Source organism: Pinus tabuliformis, chromosome 5_2 (genome assembly GCF_031772625.1).
Source record: "Pinus tabuliformis cultivar Carrire ecotype Pingquan chromosome 5_2, CPIR1, whole genome shotgun sequence".
Taxonomy (NCBI): Eukaryota; Viridiplantae; Streptophyta; class Pinopsida; order Pinales; family Pinaceae; genus Pinus; species Pinus tabuliformis.
In genome coordinates, this window is record NC_142306.1 from 870217511 (window position 1) to 870237072 (window position 19562).

At 38.5% G+C, this 19562-nt stretch overlaps 1 protein-coding gene across 2 annotated transcripts in view; it reads left to right on the forward strand.

Annotated features, from left to right (window-relative positions):
• Nucleotides 1–19562, forward strand: part of LOC149162088 (protein MALE DISCOVERER 2-like) — a 39088-nt gene that overhangs the window by 15958 nt on the left and 3568 nt on the right. For both annotated transcript variants that reach the window (XM_089437129.1, XM_089437128.1), the window contains exons 5-9: nt 7260–7403; nt 7498–7641; nt 8920–9015; nt 9156–9220; nt 11578–12087. In XM_089437129.1, the coding sequence (XP_089293255.1) occupies nt 7260–7403; nt 7498–7641; nt 8920–9015; nt 9156–9220; nt 11578–12087 (959 nt within the window). The remainder of the gene's footprint in view (nt 1–7259; nt 7404–7497; nt 7642–8919; nt 9016–9155; nt 9221–11577; nt 12088–19562) is intronic.

Consider the following 19562-nt stretch of genomic DNA (forward strand, 5'->3'; position numbering starts at 1 on the left):
AGGACCTTTGGTTGTCCAATATACATTCACATGCCTAAGGAAAAGAGGAAGAAGCTAGATTGAGGATAGTCATGATGTTATTTTTGATGAGGAGGTAGCCTTTAAGAAGTCTAGAGAGTCCCACCTGGAGATTGATAGTGAAGAGAAGGAGAATCTGAAGGATGCTGGTAAATGTTCCTCTGTTCAAGTCAATCACCCTTTAGACTATCAGGAGGAGTTAGTAGAGCTAGTTGAGCCTGTGGACATGCCTAGAGATGCTGTGGTAACTAGGAAGAGGTCATTGTGGCCTGTGACACTTTGCAGGATGCAGAGGGGCATGCATCTCCCAGAGGTACTTTCAGGGAGAGAAAACGACCAAATAAGTTTTTGAGTTATGTCGCGTTGATGAGCCACATCATTGATTCTGAGCCTTCCAGATATGAGGGGACAGTAAGCCAATAGGTTTAGAAGGATGCCATGATGGAGGAGTATCAGTCCATCATGGAGAACAATGTGTTGGAGATTGTTCCGAGACTAGAGGGGAAGCCATTGGTGGCTTCCAAGTGGATCTATAAAATCGAGCATGCAGTAAATGGCAACATCGAGAAATAAAAAGTGAGGTTCATGGCAAGAGGGTTCTCCTAGAAAGAGGGAGAGGACTATGAGGATACATTTGCTCTAGTTGCAAGTTACACTTCTATCAGAACTATTATTTCTCTTGCTTTTGTTATGGGTTGGATGATACATTAGATGGATGTAAAGAGCACATTCCTTAATGGTGTGACTGAGGAGGAAGTACACATAGAGCAACCTCAAGGCTTCGAGGTACTTGGGAAGGTGTCGCATGGTTGCAGATTTAAGAAGGCTTTGTATGGACTCAAGCAAGCACCCATGACATGGTATTCCAGGATTGATTGATGAGTTTGGGCTTCACCAAGAGTGTTGTGGATTTTGACCTTTACTACATGGTTGTTGATGGTGATCCTCTGATATTGGTACTATATGTTGATGATCTACTCGTTATAGGGGCAGAGAGACTCATCGTCAAGTGCAGGTGCAAGAGTGAGTTAGCCTCAGAGTTTGAGATGAAGGATCTTGGCCTAATACATTATTTCTTGGGATTGGAGGTATGGTAGAGACTAGATGAGATCTTCCTCGGACAAGGGAAGTACATTATCCAGATTTTGAAGAGATTTGGTATGATGGACTGCAAGTCCATGGCTACACCTATGGTGACCAATTTGAAGAAGTTGAGTGATTCTGTTTCAGATTCAGATTTGGTGGATCCCACAATGTACAAGCAATTGATTGGATCTTTGATGTACTTGGTTAACACTAGGCCAAATATTTGCTTTGTAGTGAACACCCTGAGCTAGTAAATGGTTGAGTGAAGGTAGGTACATTGGGTTGCAACGAAGCATGTGTTGAGACACTTGTGTGCTACAACTGGATATGGTTTTAGATATGTCATAGGTGGTGAAGTGAGGCTGTAGGGATATACATATTCATATTGGGTTGGGAGTGCACAGGATAGAAAGAGCCCCTCGAGGTGATGCTTTAGCTTGGGATCAACTATGATATCCTGGCTTAGCAGGAAACAAACTTTCGTTGCACTCATCACAATAGAGGCAAAGTATATCATAGCTAGTGCCACAAGTTAGGAAGCAATGTGGCTTTAGAAGCTACTTATAGGGCTAGTCAATTCAGAGCTTGAGACGGACTTGATATTTTGTGATAATCAAAGTTGTGTTAAGCTTTCGAAGAATTTAATTTCTTATGACAAGTTGAAGCACATTGAAATCAAATATCATTTCATTCGAAACATGGTGCATAGAGGAGCTATGAAGCTCTAGTACATATCCACAGACAAGCAGATTATGAACATTCTCACCAAGCCTCTGTCTACAACAAAGTTTGTATACTTCAAGGACAAGCTTGGCGTGATGAGGAATGTCTTCCTCGTTGAGAGGGATTATTGATGTCTTTGTAGGATTGGACATGTCTTCTCCCGAGAAGCTAGAATGACTTGGCTAGGTCATGTTGATTTGACCATAGGAGATTGATGTAATTCACCTGAGAAGCCATTTGGTTAGGGTGATTGGTCCAAGGGCAAGCCTTCTCCTGAGAATCCAAAAAGACTTGGTTGGGTCACGTTGATTTGACCAAAGGAGATTGATGTAGTTCACTTGAGGAGCTATGCTAATTTGGGTGGGCCATGTTGATTTGGTCAGGGGTGAATGGCCCAGGGGCAGATCCTATCCTGAGAAGCCATGGGACTTCGGTTGGGACATGCTGAATTGATCAGAGGAGATTGATACATTTACTTGAGGAGCCATGCTGATTTGGCAAGGGGTAAATGGCCCAGGATACTCACATTGCCTACTCCATGATGGAGTGATCTATAAATGTGCATGTGAGGAGTCGCATTACCTACTCCAAGATGGAGTGATCTATAAACGTTCATGTGAAAAGACATTACATCAACATAGCAAGCTCATGAACTTTTCCTTGTGTAGGAGAAATTTCATGTAAGGAGAAATCTGTTTGCAACCAAGGAGAAGACCTCCCTCGCTAATAGGGAGTGTTGCTTTTTTGTAGCATCAGGAGGTATTCTTGCATGCCTAAGTCGACCCAAAAGAATTGTGAAGAATTAAATATATATATATATATATATATATATATATATATATATATATATATATATATATATATATATATTTATCAGTTCTCCAAGTCAGCTCAGCCAAACGATAGAGTGTGTCCCTTGGGTAATTTCTACCGCCATTCGACAAGTATATATACATGATATGACATTTCATTTTCACCACCAAGCAAGTCTTCTATCCCTCTTGGACAACCGCACATGTGATCTAGAAGGACGAGTTTGATCGAGATCTAGACAAGTTTGACCAGTCGAATTGAATGCAATTGTTGACCAAGTTTGTCTTCTATTTGATCGAGTTTATCTTTTGTTCGACTGAGCTATTTGATTGGGTGTTGACCGTCGAATTGGTCGAGTTTGACCGCATAATAGAATAGAGTTGACCATAGGGCTGAGTTTTTGACATTTTTAATGGTTTGACCAACATTGACTTGCTGGAGTTTTGACCAGGTTTGGTTGGTATTTGACTTGTATTATTGGCACCAATTTCTAGACAAATTGTTGATTTTTAAATCTTGTTGAACAATAATTTCTCTTGAAGAAAAATTGTTGGGTTTTCTCACAATGTTGGGTCTCCCAAGGTAAAAATATTGTCTCTATTGTGCATGGCTGTCTTTGTACGATCCTTACTGTTTCTGGCATTCCACTGCATTTATTGTTGATATTTTTTGAAGTGTAATTGCTCAGTGATATCAATGGCATAAGAATGCAGTGTGAAGATCATTAGGAAGTAATTGTTTGGAAGGAAATAGTATTCTATTGTCCTCTTGTGGCAAAATTCAACAGGTTACACATGTTTGCTACATTTATAGAGGTGAATAGAATGTATCTGACAAGCTTGTTTCTAGAATTTCATGCTTAGTTGATATGTAAACTTGATTGCTTGTAATTGTTTTTTCGCAATTGATATATGGTTTTTTTTGCAAGATCAGGCCTTTTATATTTCTATAAAAAATATGTACATAGATTATTATCACAAGCTACTGGTCTCCCACTTGGGAAATTAGGCCAGTAGCATAAGTTCAAAATTTTATCGTTGCATATCTCAGAGCCTAGCAAACTGGCTTTTAAACTAAAAAAAGAACTAGGAAATAAACGAAACCACAAAATAACATACATGAGGATGACAATGCCTTTATAGATGCTTTGCTTGAAACCTTTGGATTGCTTGATCATTACTTAGTTGGTGAGTGCATCGAGGTCGATGAGTGTTTCTCACTCTCATCATCAAAGGAAAAAATTCAATGTGTGCCAATTTCTTGGCAAGAATTGTTACTCTTGTTGAGCTTGTTCACTTTGTCTGTTAGCCCAACCATGTAGATTATCATTTCTTGTTGAGTGTCTGCTCTATCTATAAGCACATTGCCCATGAGAGTTTCATATGCCAATATAGGCTAACGATTTGCATGCAGGAGGAATAGCAAGCTCTAGAAGAGTTTCCCAAGTTAAGTATCTAGTCTTTGGTATCCCGATTGACTGGCATGTTAGGAATTAATCTTCTAGCGTGTCTGACTTGGTCTTCAACATCATAAATCCCTTTCTGGACTGCTTTAGGGATATTATCCCTGCATCTTGCCATAGTAGAGCGAGTTGCTACTTTGAGGATGGGTTTGGTTGATAGAGGGGGGAGATGTATTAGTGGCTGCAGAGGGGGGCTACGATGGCCTCTCCTGCCTCCTCAGTGAGTGGAGTAGAGGCGATGTCTAGCCATGTCACGAGAAGCACAAAGAGAGATAAAACAAAGGGGGGATAACACAGAGAGAGAGGGAGAGAATATTCGTAATCAGGGAAGGGGCTGAGAGGAGGGACAAGAAAAAAAATAGGTGCACTAGGAGGCTAGGAGCATAAACACGATGTGGTAGACCAATGAAGAGAAGAGAGTTAGAGAAACCCCAATCTTTAGTAAATTAGGCAAAGAGAGATTGGTCTGGCAAAAGAAAAGAACCTCTGGAAATAGGCTCAAAGGGGGAATTGAAAGAACAAACCACTGACGAACCTAAAACTCCTTAGCCAAGTCCATAGGGAGTCAGATGTGACTTGCCTTGTGTTGGTTAATTTCTAGCTAATGACCACAACTAAGCTTGCATACAACAATAGCTCCATCGTGAGATGGACATTGGCCCAAATTCCCCTTAAACTAGTCTCTTGCAAAAATGGCGACTCCGAAAAATCCCTTGGGAGCCTGCGAGGAGTGTTTGTTAGTGATATTATAAGCAATAGGAAGAGGGTTTGTCACCTAGCTATAACCTTCTCCCACTATCCTGTGTCATAATACTTAATTTATTGCCCAACAACTTCCATGATTGTCACCAAGATGCTTCCACAAACCAAATTCGGGACGAATGATCCTTCCCATGACTCCCACACGACAAAGATAGTCACTTCAACGACCTCTTATGGACTAACCAACTTCCCCATTAGGCGCGAATGTACAATGTAACATGTAGCCTGTAGAATGCCATTTGGTGGTAGTTTTGCTACCTTTCTCTAAATGCTCAACTCTTATTTCAATCTGTGTAGGATGCCCTACCATGCAATGTTATTGGAACTAGCCTGAAACGGTGGAACTGGTCGGTCCAATCGGTTTGGGGGTCAAACTGGTCCAGTTAGAGGTCTGGAATTGGAAATGGCCAATTCGGTATCGAACCAACTTATTTTCACTGAACCGATCGGTTCTGTACATTGTGACCAAAGACGTTCTAAATGCAAATTGTTTTAAGAAAACAAGAATTTTTGGGTGGGGTAGGCTAACATTCAAGCCTATGGCCTTGCTATTGCTATGCAATTCATGGTAATGTTTTTCTTTTTTGTTTGCTAGGTAATGTGAGTTTTGAGATGACTGGTACGCTTAACTTGTGGCTTGACCCAGGGGCATCTAAATCGTCAAAATCACCTGGGTATCACACCTTGCTTGGGCCACACCAGCCATTAAAATGGCTGATTTTTGCCCACGGAGTTTCGAACATGTGACCTTTACACCATGGAGTGCCTTAACAAAACACTCTGTCACCGTCTGCTCTATACGCCTCGTGGGCTAATTCATGGTAATGTTGACATTCTCCTTTTATCTTTCATTTTCATCTTTTTACTAAATTTTTTAATATTACCATGAATCGACTCAAGATGTTTGAGAGTGGTTCCAACTTCCAACCTCATTGGTTTTTATATGGATAAAGTAGAATTTTAGATCTCACTCAAAATCCAACAAATTTAATAGTTAGCTTTGGGGGTATTCTAACTTTTCCTTTGGATTTTGTCATGTACGAGGGTGTGGAACTAGTATTTATTCAAGAGCACCAAGTCCTCTATGTACCTTGATGCCAGTGGCATTGGCTGTTGAACTCCTCTCTCATGACCCTACTAAAAATGCCCCTTCACTCAAACAAAATCTTGACTTGACATGGTACATTTCTTCTATCGTATTTTAATTCTTAGAGGGTGATATTGATGACGAAGATCCCAATATAGGCAATGATTTTGATGATATGTAGGTATTTGTTGTAGCATGATTTTTTTTGGATGCTAGAGGCCATCTAGAGCCTGGTTGTTGATGTATTTTTGGTTTAGAGATGGATTGCACTCGGTGCTGTTTTGGTTATGTGCACCTGTACATGCTATATTTATGAGAACGTTTGCCTATGTGTGTATAAATGGTTTGGATTCATATGGATGCACATGAATATATATGTTTTTCTTTAAAATTTGAATATTTTGTATTTTGGTCAACTGGTTTTTTTACTGGTTCCAACCAGTTCCTGGTTCAGATGGTTCTCTGGTTCGATCACCGGTTCATTTCCCATAACATTGCTCCCATGTGAACACCCACCGTCGGGAGACAATTGATATATGTTGGTTGATTAGTAGCTTCTGTAATCTTCTTGTATTTCAGCATAATTTGCTTCTGATGCTTTTTGTTATTACCAATGCTGCGTAACGGATAAGTCAGTCTCATGGCTGTAACACTTAAAATTGGACTGTAAAGCTATGTTTTGAAGCCTATAACAATCAATAATGCTATTTAGTAATTACAGCTTTGGAATAAAGCGTATAATTTTATGTTGTTGTCAATTCTTTGCAAGGTGTTCATCATGATGAGGATACAGTTTCAATGTATTCTCTAAATATGTTAGTCATTTTTTCAAAAAACTTTTAAGGTAATGAGATCTATAGGGATTTTGTTTGTCTGGTGAAAGTATAATTTCCTGTAAATAATGATCCATAGAGAATAGAAACATGCTATTTATGGTCTAAAAACAATGGTAGGCAACATGGTGTGGATCATAATAATTTCTTAGGGTCAATATTTAGTTTTATAATTTTATTTGTCTTTTTATCATTAAAATCCCAAGGGTAAGATGTTTATGCAATATGTTTTGGTTATGATTGCAATTGTTTAATATTTATTGATTTATTGTTACTATTATTTTTAAATGCTTGTGAAGAGATTAAATTTTGAGTGTTTCTATGTGTGGACTATTACAGATTGGATTCTTAGAATTTTTTATTATTTGAAAGTTCACTTTTTTGGCTATAGAATGTGCTTCTTTGCAGGTTTTATTTTTATCGTAGTAGCTTAAACATTAGATCTTCTTATTGTGTTTTTCAATGGCAACCACAGTGCCCTTGGTGGGAACAATTTCTCAGGGAGCATTCCAAAAGAACTTGGAGAGTTAGGAAATCTGGAGCTTTTGAATTTAAGACATAATGGCTTGGTTGGAAAGATTCCTTCAAATCTGGGAAATATGTCAACCCTCAAAAGCCTGTAAGTGATGGCTTATCTTGTTGGATCAAATATGCATTTGTATACCAGCTGAACATTTCTTGACCATGCAGCTTTGTTGTAATTGCCATTGCAGTCTTCTCACAGGCAATAAACTTGACGGCAGCATTCCACCTGAACTTGGCAATCTTATCTCTCTTTGTGAGTTACAGCTGGACAGAAATCAATTGTCTGGATTTATACCAGGTTTTGACCCTAGAAATCAGAAAGCCAGCAAAAGGTATGAGGACCTTGTAGGTCATAAATTGTAAGTTGTATGCTTTCTGCATGTACATTTGAATTTCATGACGGAAGGTTATATGCAATACATATTGCTTTGTTATGCCTGGACATATAGATAATGAGCTTGAACCTGTCCAGATACTCTACCTTCATATGCTTGACATTTCAATCCTATTGGTTCTCCATATATGTAACGGAAAATTCAGCTAAAAATTGCAGATGAAAAGATTTTAGATTCTAAGAAAAATGGGGAATTTAGACGTTAATCACTGATTAATTATATTGACTGTTTGGCTACTATGTACAGTATGTTGCTTTTTATTGCAATCCACAGTTTGGCCTGTTCTATGAATAGGGCTTCTGTTTAAAAGAAAAATTCTTCACTTTTGAAAATAAATGACTATAGGGTTGTTAAATCTTATGTTTATTTCCAAACACACAATAATATGTTAAACCTCTACAGCCCATCTGCAAGACCTTTGGAGAATATTCGACCAAGGCATATTACCGAACCCATTTTTGTTGTAAAAGCTTATCAGGTATGGAAGATTGAGGATCAATCACTGTAGATGAGAAGGCTTTAGGAAGCTTTGTTTTCATTATGTATTTTAAGGCTTTTACACATACTGAATGCAAATTTTTGCAATGCCTACAATCCATTCTTGCAGTGCTGAAAATCCATTCGTGCATGACTTTACCTCAGATTATGTTTCTTGACGATCTGTCCACATTTTCCTGTTCAACCTGTTATCCTTCAAAGTGGACTAATAATGATAGGTTGTAATTAGAACCGTCTATTTTTCCTCTAGGACTTCAAGTGTGCTAGATTATAAATATCAATGCTTGCACCCCGCATATGCTGTCCTCTTGAAAATTTCCTTCCAATACTCTAGTGTGTCTATTTTTGTAAATGCTTTGCAGTGCGCAAAATCCATTCTTGCAGGCCATTTACTGAGATTATGTTTTGTATTCATCTGTCCACATTTTCCTGTACAACCTATTATCCTAAAAAGTGGACTATTAAAGATTTACTATAATTATAACTATCTCTGTTGATTGATTTTTCCCTAGGATTCAAGTGCACTAGTTTATAAGTATCAATGCTTGCATAGTGCTTGTGTTGTCCTCTTGAAAATTTCTGTCAAGTACTCTAGCGTCTTTAATAAGAAGTGAAGTTGGCAACGGAATTTATTTCTGTATTGGTGATGCCAATATTATGAGCACGGTCAATTGAGTATCAGTTTTGATTGTATTGATTATATTCTATCATTTGCAGTGTCAGCCTATGTGGTTTGAAGAACCTAAGGAAAGCTGATTTTTCTTTCAACTATTTTCAAGGAGAAATCCCTTCTTGTCTAGATCACTTACCATGGTAAGCATTCAATTTTTCCTTGTCAACATTTTACTGGTTTCACTGTGAAGACAAATCTTCCTTCTCTTGCAGATTGTTTTGTATGTTTTTAAGATGTCATTTATGTTAATAGTAGAATCTCGTCGAATTTGATGATTCAGGTCAAGCTTTCAATGGAATTGTTTCCAAGATCAAATATCTGAGCATCACTTTCAGCGAAGATGTGGTATGTTTGTCTATTTTTGCAAGCCTTTTTAGCTATTTACATTGTTGTGTTTACGCGGCTTTTTGATTCTTAAAGGTACAAAATGCTAGTATGAAGGAAAAAACTTAGTTGTCAATTTGTTTATGGTTAATGAGGCCTTTGTGACACTCCTATCAAAATGTAACATATTTCATAAACAGTAATTATATTAGTGCCTTTCTTTCATAACCTGCGTTAATGATTTTCTCCCTTCTTGCATTATTGAAGAAAAACAATTTATAATATGTTATATGGAAAGGCTTACATGCAGCCACTGCCAATTTTACTTGAGTCCACTTCTTTCAGAGTTCATGTCCCTACTTAAAGAAAGAGAAATTATTTTGATGTCCACAAATGACCAAAATAGGTCAATGGGGCTTGAAAGTATATCACACATTAACGGAAATGCAGGTATACAAATTTAAGTAAATTATTTGAGTTAATATAAGCAACACCAAGGATGAATAAATAGGCTTTGAAGAATACCAATTGGGCTAAGGTATACTTTTCCTGCAGACTAGGATAGAAGCCACAGGGTTTACATACCATATTTGCCTGACACAACAGATATACCACTGATTGAGGTAGATATAGTGAACCTAATCTGAAAACCACAGCCTCTCTTTGTGTCTTTGCTAGGATGCTTCTACTATTTTCCTTTGTAAATGATAAATTGTGGACTTCCATAGCAGACCAGCTATTGAAAGGCAAACATATTTTATTGCTAAACTAAGAATTACAACAATTTGCATACTGAGAAATTGTAGCAGAAAGAAAAAGCCACAGCTCGATAATTTTATATATTCGTCTATTTTGGGTCAACTTTTGAGACATTCATGAAAAGCTTGTCATGCTCTGAGAGAGGTACAGGAGTTGTATGATACCTTACTACTGGATTTGTTTTCAACCAAAATGTTGTCAGACACTTCCTTGCCTTCCTTCAGGGCTGACAGTGGCTGGAATCAGTCTGTGGATGGAACCTTGCACTTCCCTAATATATCTCCAGAGATTTCGCAGAAAAGCACTGTGCTTTTTGACTGCTTTTATGGGGACTGGAGTAGTGGTAGGTCAAATAAACTGTCTGCATCACATGAAGCAAAAGTACAGTTGCAAACTGTATAAAAATGATGAAACCCTTACCATATTTAGAGGAGTTGTTGTGCCTGCTGCTAACTATTCCTTGTCTGCGACATTGTATCCTTGACAAGAGCAGGCTGTGCAACCGTTCTCTCTTCACAGCATGCCCGCCCCATCATGCTGATCATTGGCATCTCTCTTCAATCCAGCCTAACAGGCTTACTGCTTGAGCATGTACTGGTTGCATTTCATTCATGTCCATAAGGAGATCCAATGATGAATTGTCAATTTTTTTTGAGATCCAATTCCAAAACTGCACTCCATCCAACAGAAACATCCCGGCTGGTATAGAATCTGTGCTCAGGACTGAGGCCCAACTCCTCTTTCTAGGTTCTTTATGATCTTCTTGTGTCTACCAGTCTGGTCACATTGCATTTTCAAACTGGTTGATCCAGTACTTGAGCTCTCCTATTAGGCAATCGGAATTTCTCTTCTTTTCACTAGACATAAATTATAATCCTTACAATGTTCAATAAGTTGTGGTAGAAAAACAGATTAGGTACTGTATGGAGTTGAATTATTCATATTCTTTTTGTTGTTATCTGTATAAAGACTTTTATTTTGGAGATATTTGGGTTGTTTGAGCTTGGAGTGGAAAGAGAAGTGGATGATGCAGACACAAGTTTGTAAAATTTAGACCCCCGTTCGATCGTAATGAGACTAGATGTTTTGTTTGTTTATTATTTGGTTGTGTTTGTTTGTTTTTCGGTTCTCTTTTAGGGTAGGAATTCCTCCAAAGAAGGCTTTCTTGCTAAACTGCTTGTATTTCTCCATGAAACAACTAAGACATGTTTTCTTCTGCATTTTTTTTTCAGTACGAAAAAAAGCTAGATTTGTATTAATCCAAAATGACACATATTACATATTAGAGCTGTAACATTATCAAAGCCATAAGATGTAAGACTGGATGTATTTCTCCGCATGAAACCACTGCTAAAAGCATTTCATGGAGAGAAAGGACAAATACTAGTCTTTGCTAATCTGATCTATGTAAAAAAGAAATCTGTAGGAGACCTTTGAGATTTTCCGGATATAGTAATATCTATTATATGGACATCAGCTAAAGGATTGTAGACTGCATACCTTTTGTGAAGAAGCTGTTGCAGAAAACCATAATCAGGGAAAAGACAAAAACATCAAAATAGCTTATGTACCTGGTAGGGAAAAATCTTCGATCTGATATGTTTTCTTCTGCTTTACAGGTAATGAAGGACTGCATTTGCATCAAACAGTTCAGAGAGAAGCCACAAGAAAAGCTAGAACCTTGCAACAAGCAGATAATACCCAACCTCCTGGACATAATGTTCGAAAACCAAAAGCCAGTCACCATCGCTCACCATCACCATCACCATCACCATCACCATCACCCTCACACTCCCACGCACATGTGCACTCGCCCTCGCCCTCGCCCTCGCCTGTAACATCTCCTACACCTTCCCCTGTTTTTTCTCCTAAACGCTCATCACATTTAAATTATACTACACGTTCCGCTAATTCTTCTCATAAAAATTCATCGGTACCTTCTGTCTCTGTCTCACATTCTGATGCACATACATCTTCAAGTGCATGGAAGTACTATATTTCAGTTCCAGTAGTGGCAGTTTTTCTCATAACTTCAGTCCTAATCTGTATTTGTCGTAGACGTAATGTGGTGACAATCAGGCCATGGAAAACTGGAATAAGTGGCCAACTACAGAAGGTGTTTGTAACAGGTTAGTTCAAATTCACTTTATGATTATGACAGTTACATAGTAAAAAATTAAGATATGGTAAAGTAGTTTTTGCCTTGAACACCCAAGCGGACTGATATACTTTTGAATTCCTTTAGAATTTGATTCAAGAACATGTCATTGAGAACTTCACTGCAGCTCATTGATTGATGTTAAAATTTTATTTATTTAGTGGCAGCTTTGGTAAGCTGAAGATAATACTGCACATATCTTACTGAAAATATGCTTTTCATTTATCATTGCTTGAGAAATGATTGCTTGGTATATTCTTGTGTGGTTAGCCACTGGTGTTTTTCCAGAGCACACGTTGCCAAGATAGAAGATTGGATAATTTTCACTCCACTCGCTTTTGATTTTGTATTGTGTAGAAACATACATTTATAGGTTGAGAATTGAGATATAGGATATGTGGTAGAAGTTAGAATCACCCTCGTTCCCCCAAATATCCTGTATCGAAGTGTTGGACAGGTGGCTAAACAGGATGATAGGTCCCATGTGTTCGACATGCCTGAGGTATGTGTCATGTGCTGGACACATATCTGACACGTTGGTCATGCATGGCCCATGTGTAACGATGTGTCTGACATGTGGGTGCTGAAAAGAGCACACTGAAGTGAATTTTTAGAGTTTAAAATTGCTACAAAATTGTGGTTAATTCCAGAAAATTCACCATTTGAGGAAGGAGGCAAATACTGTGTGAGAGTTAAGTTATCTCTTGAGATTCTTTGATCTTCGATATTTCTGAACTCTTCTTGAGATTCTTTGATCTTTGATATTACTGATGTGGCAGTTCTTTTTTATAAATGTTCAAGAGACTTACATCCATCCATGACAACACACTGGTGGCCAAATTCTAAGCAATCAACATCTCATAAATAAAAGTCCAATAAACCCAATCATATGCTTTGTCAAAATCAATTTTCAAGGTCAGAGACCACTAACCTGTCTCCCTTGCCCACTTGATAGTCACCTAGGAAGAAACCACAATGTTAATAATGAATCTCCCTTGAAAAAATCCTTTTTGCTCTTGATGAACCACATACTTTGCCACCCAATAGATTTGCAATGCCAAAGCCTTGGCCATCATTTTATAAGCAACAATGAGCAAGGTGATAGGTGTCGGTCACCAATGGAATCCTTGGCTACATTCTTTGGGATAAGCTTGACCAACCTCTAGTTGTGAAACTCAGACAATTAGCTAGAAGCAAAATATTTAGAAGCTAGAGAGTAAAAAATCATCACCAGTGGTATCCCACATGACCTTGTAGAACTCACAAGCAAGCCTATTCATGCTTGGAGATTTACCATTATGCATAAAAGACAATTCAACAAAGAGTTCTTGCTTTGAAAATTCTATGTCCAACTTGCCCCTATCACCACAAGAAACATCTCAACTAAGTAATATGATATGTCCAAACAAGCCCCGTGTTCGGTATCTTATGTGTTGGACACCGATATGTGAGGGCACATGTTTGAGGTGTGTTCGGCACATGTCTAATGTCTTGTATCCTATGTGTTGGACACTGATATGCGAGGGCATGTCTAGTTTACATGACACATGCCAAACACGTGTCAGACATGTGACCTTGTTGTTTCCCCCTTAAAAGAGGTCCATGACCCATAAAAACATGTTTTCCCTTTCAGTTCAGCTCATTTCACTCAAGATGATGGAGGTGCGAGACATTTTGCAGTGCAATTGAGGGTTATTGTGTAGTGTTAGAAGGGATTCCAAGTGTTGGGCAAGTGGATTTGTCCACCAATATTCAAGTTTTTTTCCTACAATAGTCCATTACCTTCCTTATTTCACAGAAATTATGGCTCAATTATCAAAGGGCAACTAGAAAAGGTTAAAGGAAAGGGAGGAATGCCTCCATTGATGATGTCCTCCCTCTTCCATTTTCTTTGCCCCCTCCATTTTCTTTAGGGTCTGTTAGTGCTCCATCTGTTGGAAGTGGGGTTGCAATGACTTCAAATGCTAAAAAACATTGTTTTAGTAAGACAAAAGGATCAAGAGCAAAAGTTGTATGATTGAATTTGTCGTCATGTAAATTGGGAAATGTTTTAGTTTCTAAACTCTAAAAAATTTGAATCTTGGTCTATAATTCATTTTTGTATGTGTAGTTAACTAATATATATATAGTCACATGACACGAGGACACAAGACACGAAGGACACATAATACAAGTATTCAACATGAGACACAACTACCACGGAAATGGGACACATTATATATATATCTATATCTATATATAATGTTAAAAGATAGTGCCTGATCCATATTTTTTAGAAATTAAAACATCTACAGATATGAATCATGATGATATCTATTTAGTAATTTAGTATTTACAATTTTATAATTTTAGAGCTAGTTACTACATCAATGATATATATACCAACCAACCAATATAAAGTTATATAACAACCAATCTATACAAAGTTATATAATGTTGAGTCAGGTTTAGAAAACCCTTCTTTATCATGCTGGTTTAGGTTCATAACTTCGCACATCAAATCTCATAAAAACCCTTTCTTATTAAATTATTAATGTATAGTTAGATTTATAAACAAACAATTCTGGCTTAGGTGCATAACTTCCCACACACTTAATAAAAATTCAAATCTTATACAACCCCTTTCTTGTTGGGCTTTGTAATGTAGAGTCAAATCTCAAAGAACCCCTTCCTTATCATGTTGGTTCAGGTTCATCACTTCCCACATAGTTCAAATTCTGTATTTTTGGTTTCAATTCTTATCTTTTGTGCTCACACCCAAACGAAAAAGGAACATGATTAGGCCATGCACATATGGCGACTCGCGAGGAATCATGCTCTTTGGTCTTCACTAGACGCATTCATACCTAGACTTATCTAACTTACAAATAAAATTATTATCTTACCTGGTTGATTTGTGCTAGTCTGAGCTTGATTCACACTAGTTTGTGGCCTTCAGAAAAGACATAGTGAGTTCAATTAGTCGTGCGAGAAAAAGGTGAAAGGTGTTGTCTCAACTCCATCAAGATGTGAAAATGAAAACAACAAATTGGACTCTGGAATACCTCATGAACATAGACAAAAAATTGATAAAAAGCCAAGACACGACAGTTTAAATTGGGGGTTTTCTTGGGACATGTGTCCTAAAATTTGAAATATGCTAGGGCACGTTTTTGACACGGTCCAAAAACGTGTCATGATCTTAGGACACGATGAAAATGATGTTTGACACATATTTCCATGGCATATATATAATGTACTCCATGACTTGTTTTCGGGTTAGCCATATCTTGTGTCAGGCATGTATTTCCATGGTCTCTGTCCCCTGTGTTAGCTTGTTATGCGACTTAGCCTCTCAAGAAACTACACGACTCTAGGCATATGGAGTAGGCACCACACCATTTGTCAAAGCATATTGAGAAAAAAAATATTCTAAAGGACCCAAACGTATGCATAGTGACTAATTGAATCTTATGACCTCACTGTCAGCTAGACAAGTATTTCATCTTGTCCTCAAAGTGACTTATAAATTGGATTTGCAATTTGTGAATTGATCTTGGCAGAGTATGCGGTATTAAGTGAAGCAAGCAAGGGATGCACTTGAAGTAAAATCGATGACCAAGAAGTTGCGACAAATGAGCAAACTTCTTGATATAAATGTGTGTTTTTTGCATGAGTGGAATAAAATAGTTATAAAACACAATTTGATTTACTTAATTCTGTGAGGACTGCTATAGAAAAATTTAGCAGCCTAGTGCAAAGCTCATTAGGTGACATGTTATTGCTCAAGCTAGCATGGGTCCTAGGAGGGAATCCTAAAAGGGCAACTATTAGGACAAGGGCAAAAATGGAGCGATAGCTCACTGTCACCTCAACTAAGGCTCCTTGCTCTTTACGAACTTTCACTGATGGGAGGAGACTCTGTATAAAGAGAATCACTAGATGAATGAGTCAACGAAAAGACGATGAGTGATTCCTAAGGCCTATTCGCAAGAGAGGCTCAATTATATCGTTTGCTTGCTTGAGAAGCAAGGTATAAGGCTTTCTAAGGCCAAGGGAATTTCAAGGGCTAGGGTTTGTGAACAAGCCTTGTGAAGGAGGTACGTAGTCCAAGAAATCCTTGTGAAAACTTGGTTCCTAAGTGCTCTTTGTGAAATAAGCTTCAATAAGTTGTGGGACCACACGAGACCAAGTGGAAGGGGAGTAATGTAGGTGGTATCGGAAGGTGGGACCACACAACCAAAATCTAGATCTCCCATGTAGTGCCAGCCCTAAAGCTAATGGCCAGTAAAGGAGATCCCATGGGACTAGGATACAAGGGTAACAATGAAATTGGGAATGGAGATAGGAATACAGATCTAACCCACTATTTCCGTAGAATCCCCCCACCAATCCATGCCCAACAGTGCCCATGACAAGTAAGAAAAAGTTCTCAACTATACCAATGAAAGGCCATTGATGGGGGTCGGGAGGCCCACCTTCAAACATACATTCATAGTAGACGGGTGAGGGACCACATGGTTGGCTCAGGTGGCGGAGAAAAAGGCACATCGAGCTATTTGGGAGTTGCAAGGGGTTGCTGGCTAAGGACCATCTAGGAGAAAATGTTTCTCGTATGCATACTACCCATAGGTGGTGGGTAACATGACCTAGAGACAGGGTGCAACACTCGAGTGTCATTGCAGTGACCTCGGTAGCCACTCCCTACTGTTTAGTGAAGGACACAATCCAACACAAGGGAGGCTTCCTTGGTAGGGCTTAGGGATGAAGCAACCCAATGATCTGAAGCTAAGTGCCCCCTAAGGATACTACAGTGCAAATCCACCAGAAAAAGGTATAGCAAATTTGGGTTGAGGAGGATAAAGGAGTAAATTCTAGATTTGGGTTCAAGCGAGCTGCGGGTTAGCCTAAAGAGTCTCAAATAGGTTTCTTTAGCAGACCAAATGAAAAAAATACTCAAGGCTATTGTAAACTAGGGTTTTAAATTGACAAATTGTAGTAATACAATCTTTTATAACAACAAGAAATTTAGCTATGAAAATATTAAACTATGTGAAATGAAGGCTAAATTAAATTAGGGACAAAGCTACAACAATTTTTGATGGTTAATAAAGTGCATAACAACAAATAAAATAGAACTTTGATGTTAGCCCTAGAAATTGGTTGAAGATTTTGTGAAAAGCTTCACTTTTGCTTCTTTAAAGCTCTTTTGCACAATGTCTATTGCTAGGGCATACATTAATAAATCATCAAACGCTGAAAATATAAGATTTAGCTGTACTTTAACCCTAATCTACCGTGAAATGAAAAGAAAAACTATTTTTGTATTATAAATGAATGGTACAAGATATATGGATTAGTGCCTTCTCAATCTAGGGTATATGTTAATTTTAGGTATGTTCTATGCTGATAGCAAATTTACTTCAATTTTACATCTTAGCTCAATATCAATTCCAGATTAGCAATCACATTTAGCATGATAGTAAAATGCAGATAGAACATAAACATAAATCGTAGAAGACAAGCCAAGACAAGAGGACACAAGATGTGGCACTAGCCAGGGACAAACGCCAATTAGGGGAAACCCTTGATCAATTCTTCTTATATGTTCTTCAATAGTTCAACAAAGAGACAAATAGTACATATACATCAGAATTCAACCTTTTGAGTTATCTAAATAAGAGCAGAGATCTTCTCTAAGAAGATAGCATATGAGGTAGTAGATCTGAGTTGAATGGAAGACATACTGCTTTCACTGATTCAAGGTGACTTCATCACCATGCTGCTCCTCACTGTGCTACACCCAATCATCATGCTGGACCTCATTATCATGCTGCACACATCATACTGCTGCACCTTACTGTGGCCATCATGCTGCATCTCATTGCAACATTCATTATTACAGTGCTGCACTTTGATACACTTGTACTACACACCCTTGACTGCCCATAGCAGCCCTTGCTATGGTGCTATGGCCTGCGGCGTAGCACATAGCAACCCTTGTAGCAAACGTATCCCAGATAGTGTCCAATCATCATTAACGCAACAACATTTAACCTATAGAAATGTCAACACTTGAACTTGCTGCAACGCTGCAATTCTGAGACTGGTTAGGGTACTAACCACAGTCCCTAAAAGCCCATCAAAACTGACCTAGAATTGCTCCTAATCACTGCAGTTCTCCAATGAGATGCTGTCCTCCATGCTGCATCATAATAGTCTTCCTTGATATAGCAGACCTCCTAAACAATCCTCCTAATGGACTGCGTCAAGGGCACATGAAACCTTCTTTTTTGCTGTGGTTAGGGCAGTCATGAGACTGCATATAAGGAACCATTCAGATCCCTTCTCACCACTGATTAGGGCGCATGAAACCCTCCACAAAATGCCGCCTAGAACAACGTTAAGGTGACTGTGTTTAGGTCTGCGTTCAACTATGTATAGACTGCGGCTAGGGCACATTTTACATCAGCCATGGCTCTTCCAAAGTTGGGCTATAACCCTTCCTTAGATATGCGGCTAGGGCCCTTTAAGGCCTCCTCATGGCAATGGATTAGGGCTACCTTGCTGCATATAGATGCTCCCCTAAACAGTGGAAAGATCTCCCTTCAAAGATCTTCCTTTTGTTGCGACTAAGGTGCCTCTTTTGACTGCGGTTAGGGCATCCCTCTTTTGCTACGTAGAGGGTCTCCTTGCTGTGGAATGGAGTCTTCCTTTTCTAGCATATAAGGCCTCCTAGACTGCTGCCAGATGTCTCCTTTGAACTGCGGCCAGACCTTCACAAGGTTGCTGCTAGATCTTGCTTTCAACTACGGCTAGGCTTCATTATGACAGCGGCTAGGGCATCCTTCTTTTGCTGCGTATAAGGTCTCCTCCAGCCCTGCGTTTAGGGCTTCATCCTCCTAGATTTCTCTTGCCACTAAAACCCAAAACAAGTGGGGAGAAATCAAGAGTGAAGTGTGTGTCTAAATGATTATCAAGCCACCTTTTATACTAAAATGTTGAGCACAAGTGGGGGTTATTTGGTTGCTGGCCGACCTTTACGAATTGTCCCATAATACAAATAAATTCATATCTCCATGAATACTTGTCGGAATTGGATGATCTTTATATCAATCTTACACCTCTTGATGAGAGGAATCCAAGAAAAATATCAGCGGCCATAAATAAGATGACCCACATGGAGTTTGGCCCTAGTTGCCAATTTTAACAGTATATGGAGTCTAGGATCCAAACAATTGTAGGGTTTTCTTGAAGTGATACTAAATTCAAACAAACAAGGCAAAAAAACTAGTTTATCCTAGGGTTTGAGATCTAGCTTTTCAATTTTTTCGACGATTAAATTGAAGAAAAAGCTATATCTATTCTTCAAATACTTGGAAGAAAGGTTTAGCTTAACAAGGGACAATGAAGAAAATATGAAATAAAATAGCTGAGCACATGAGCATACATCCCATGAAACATAAT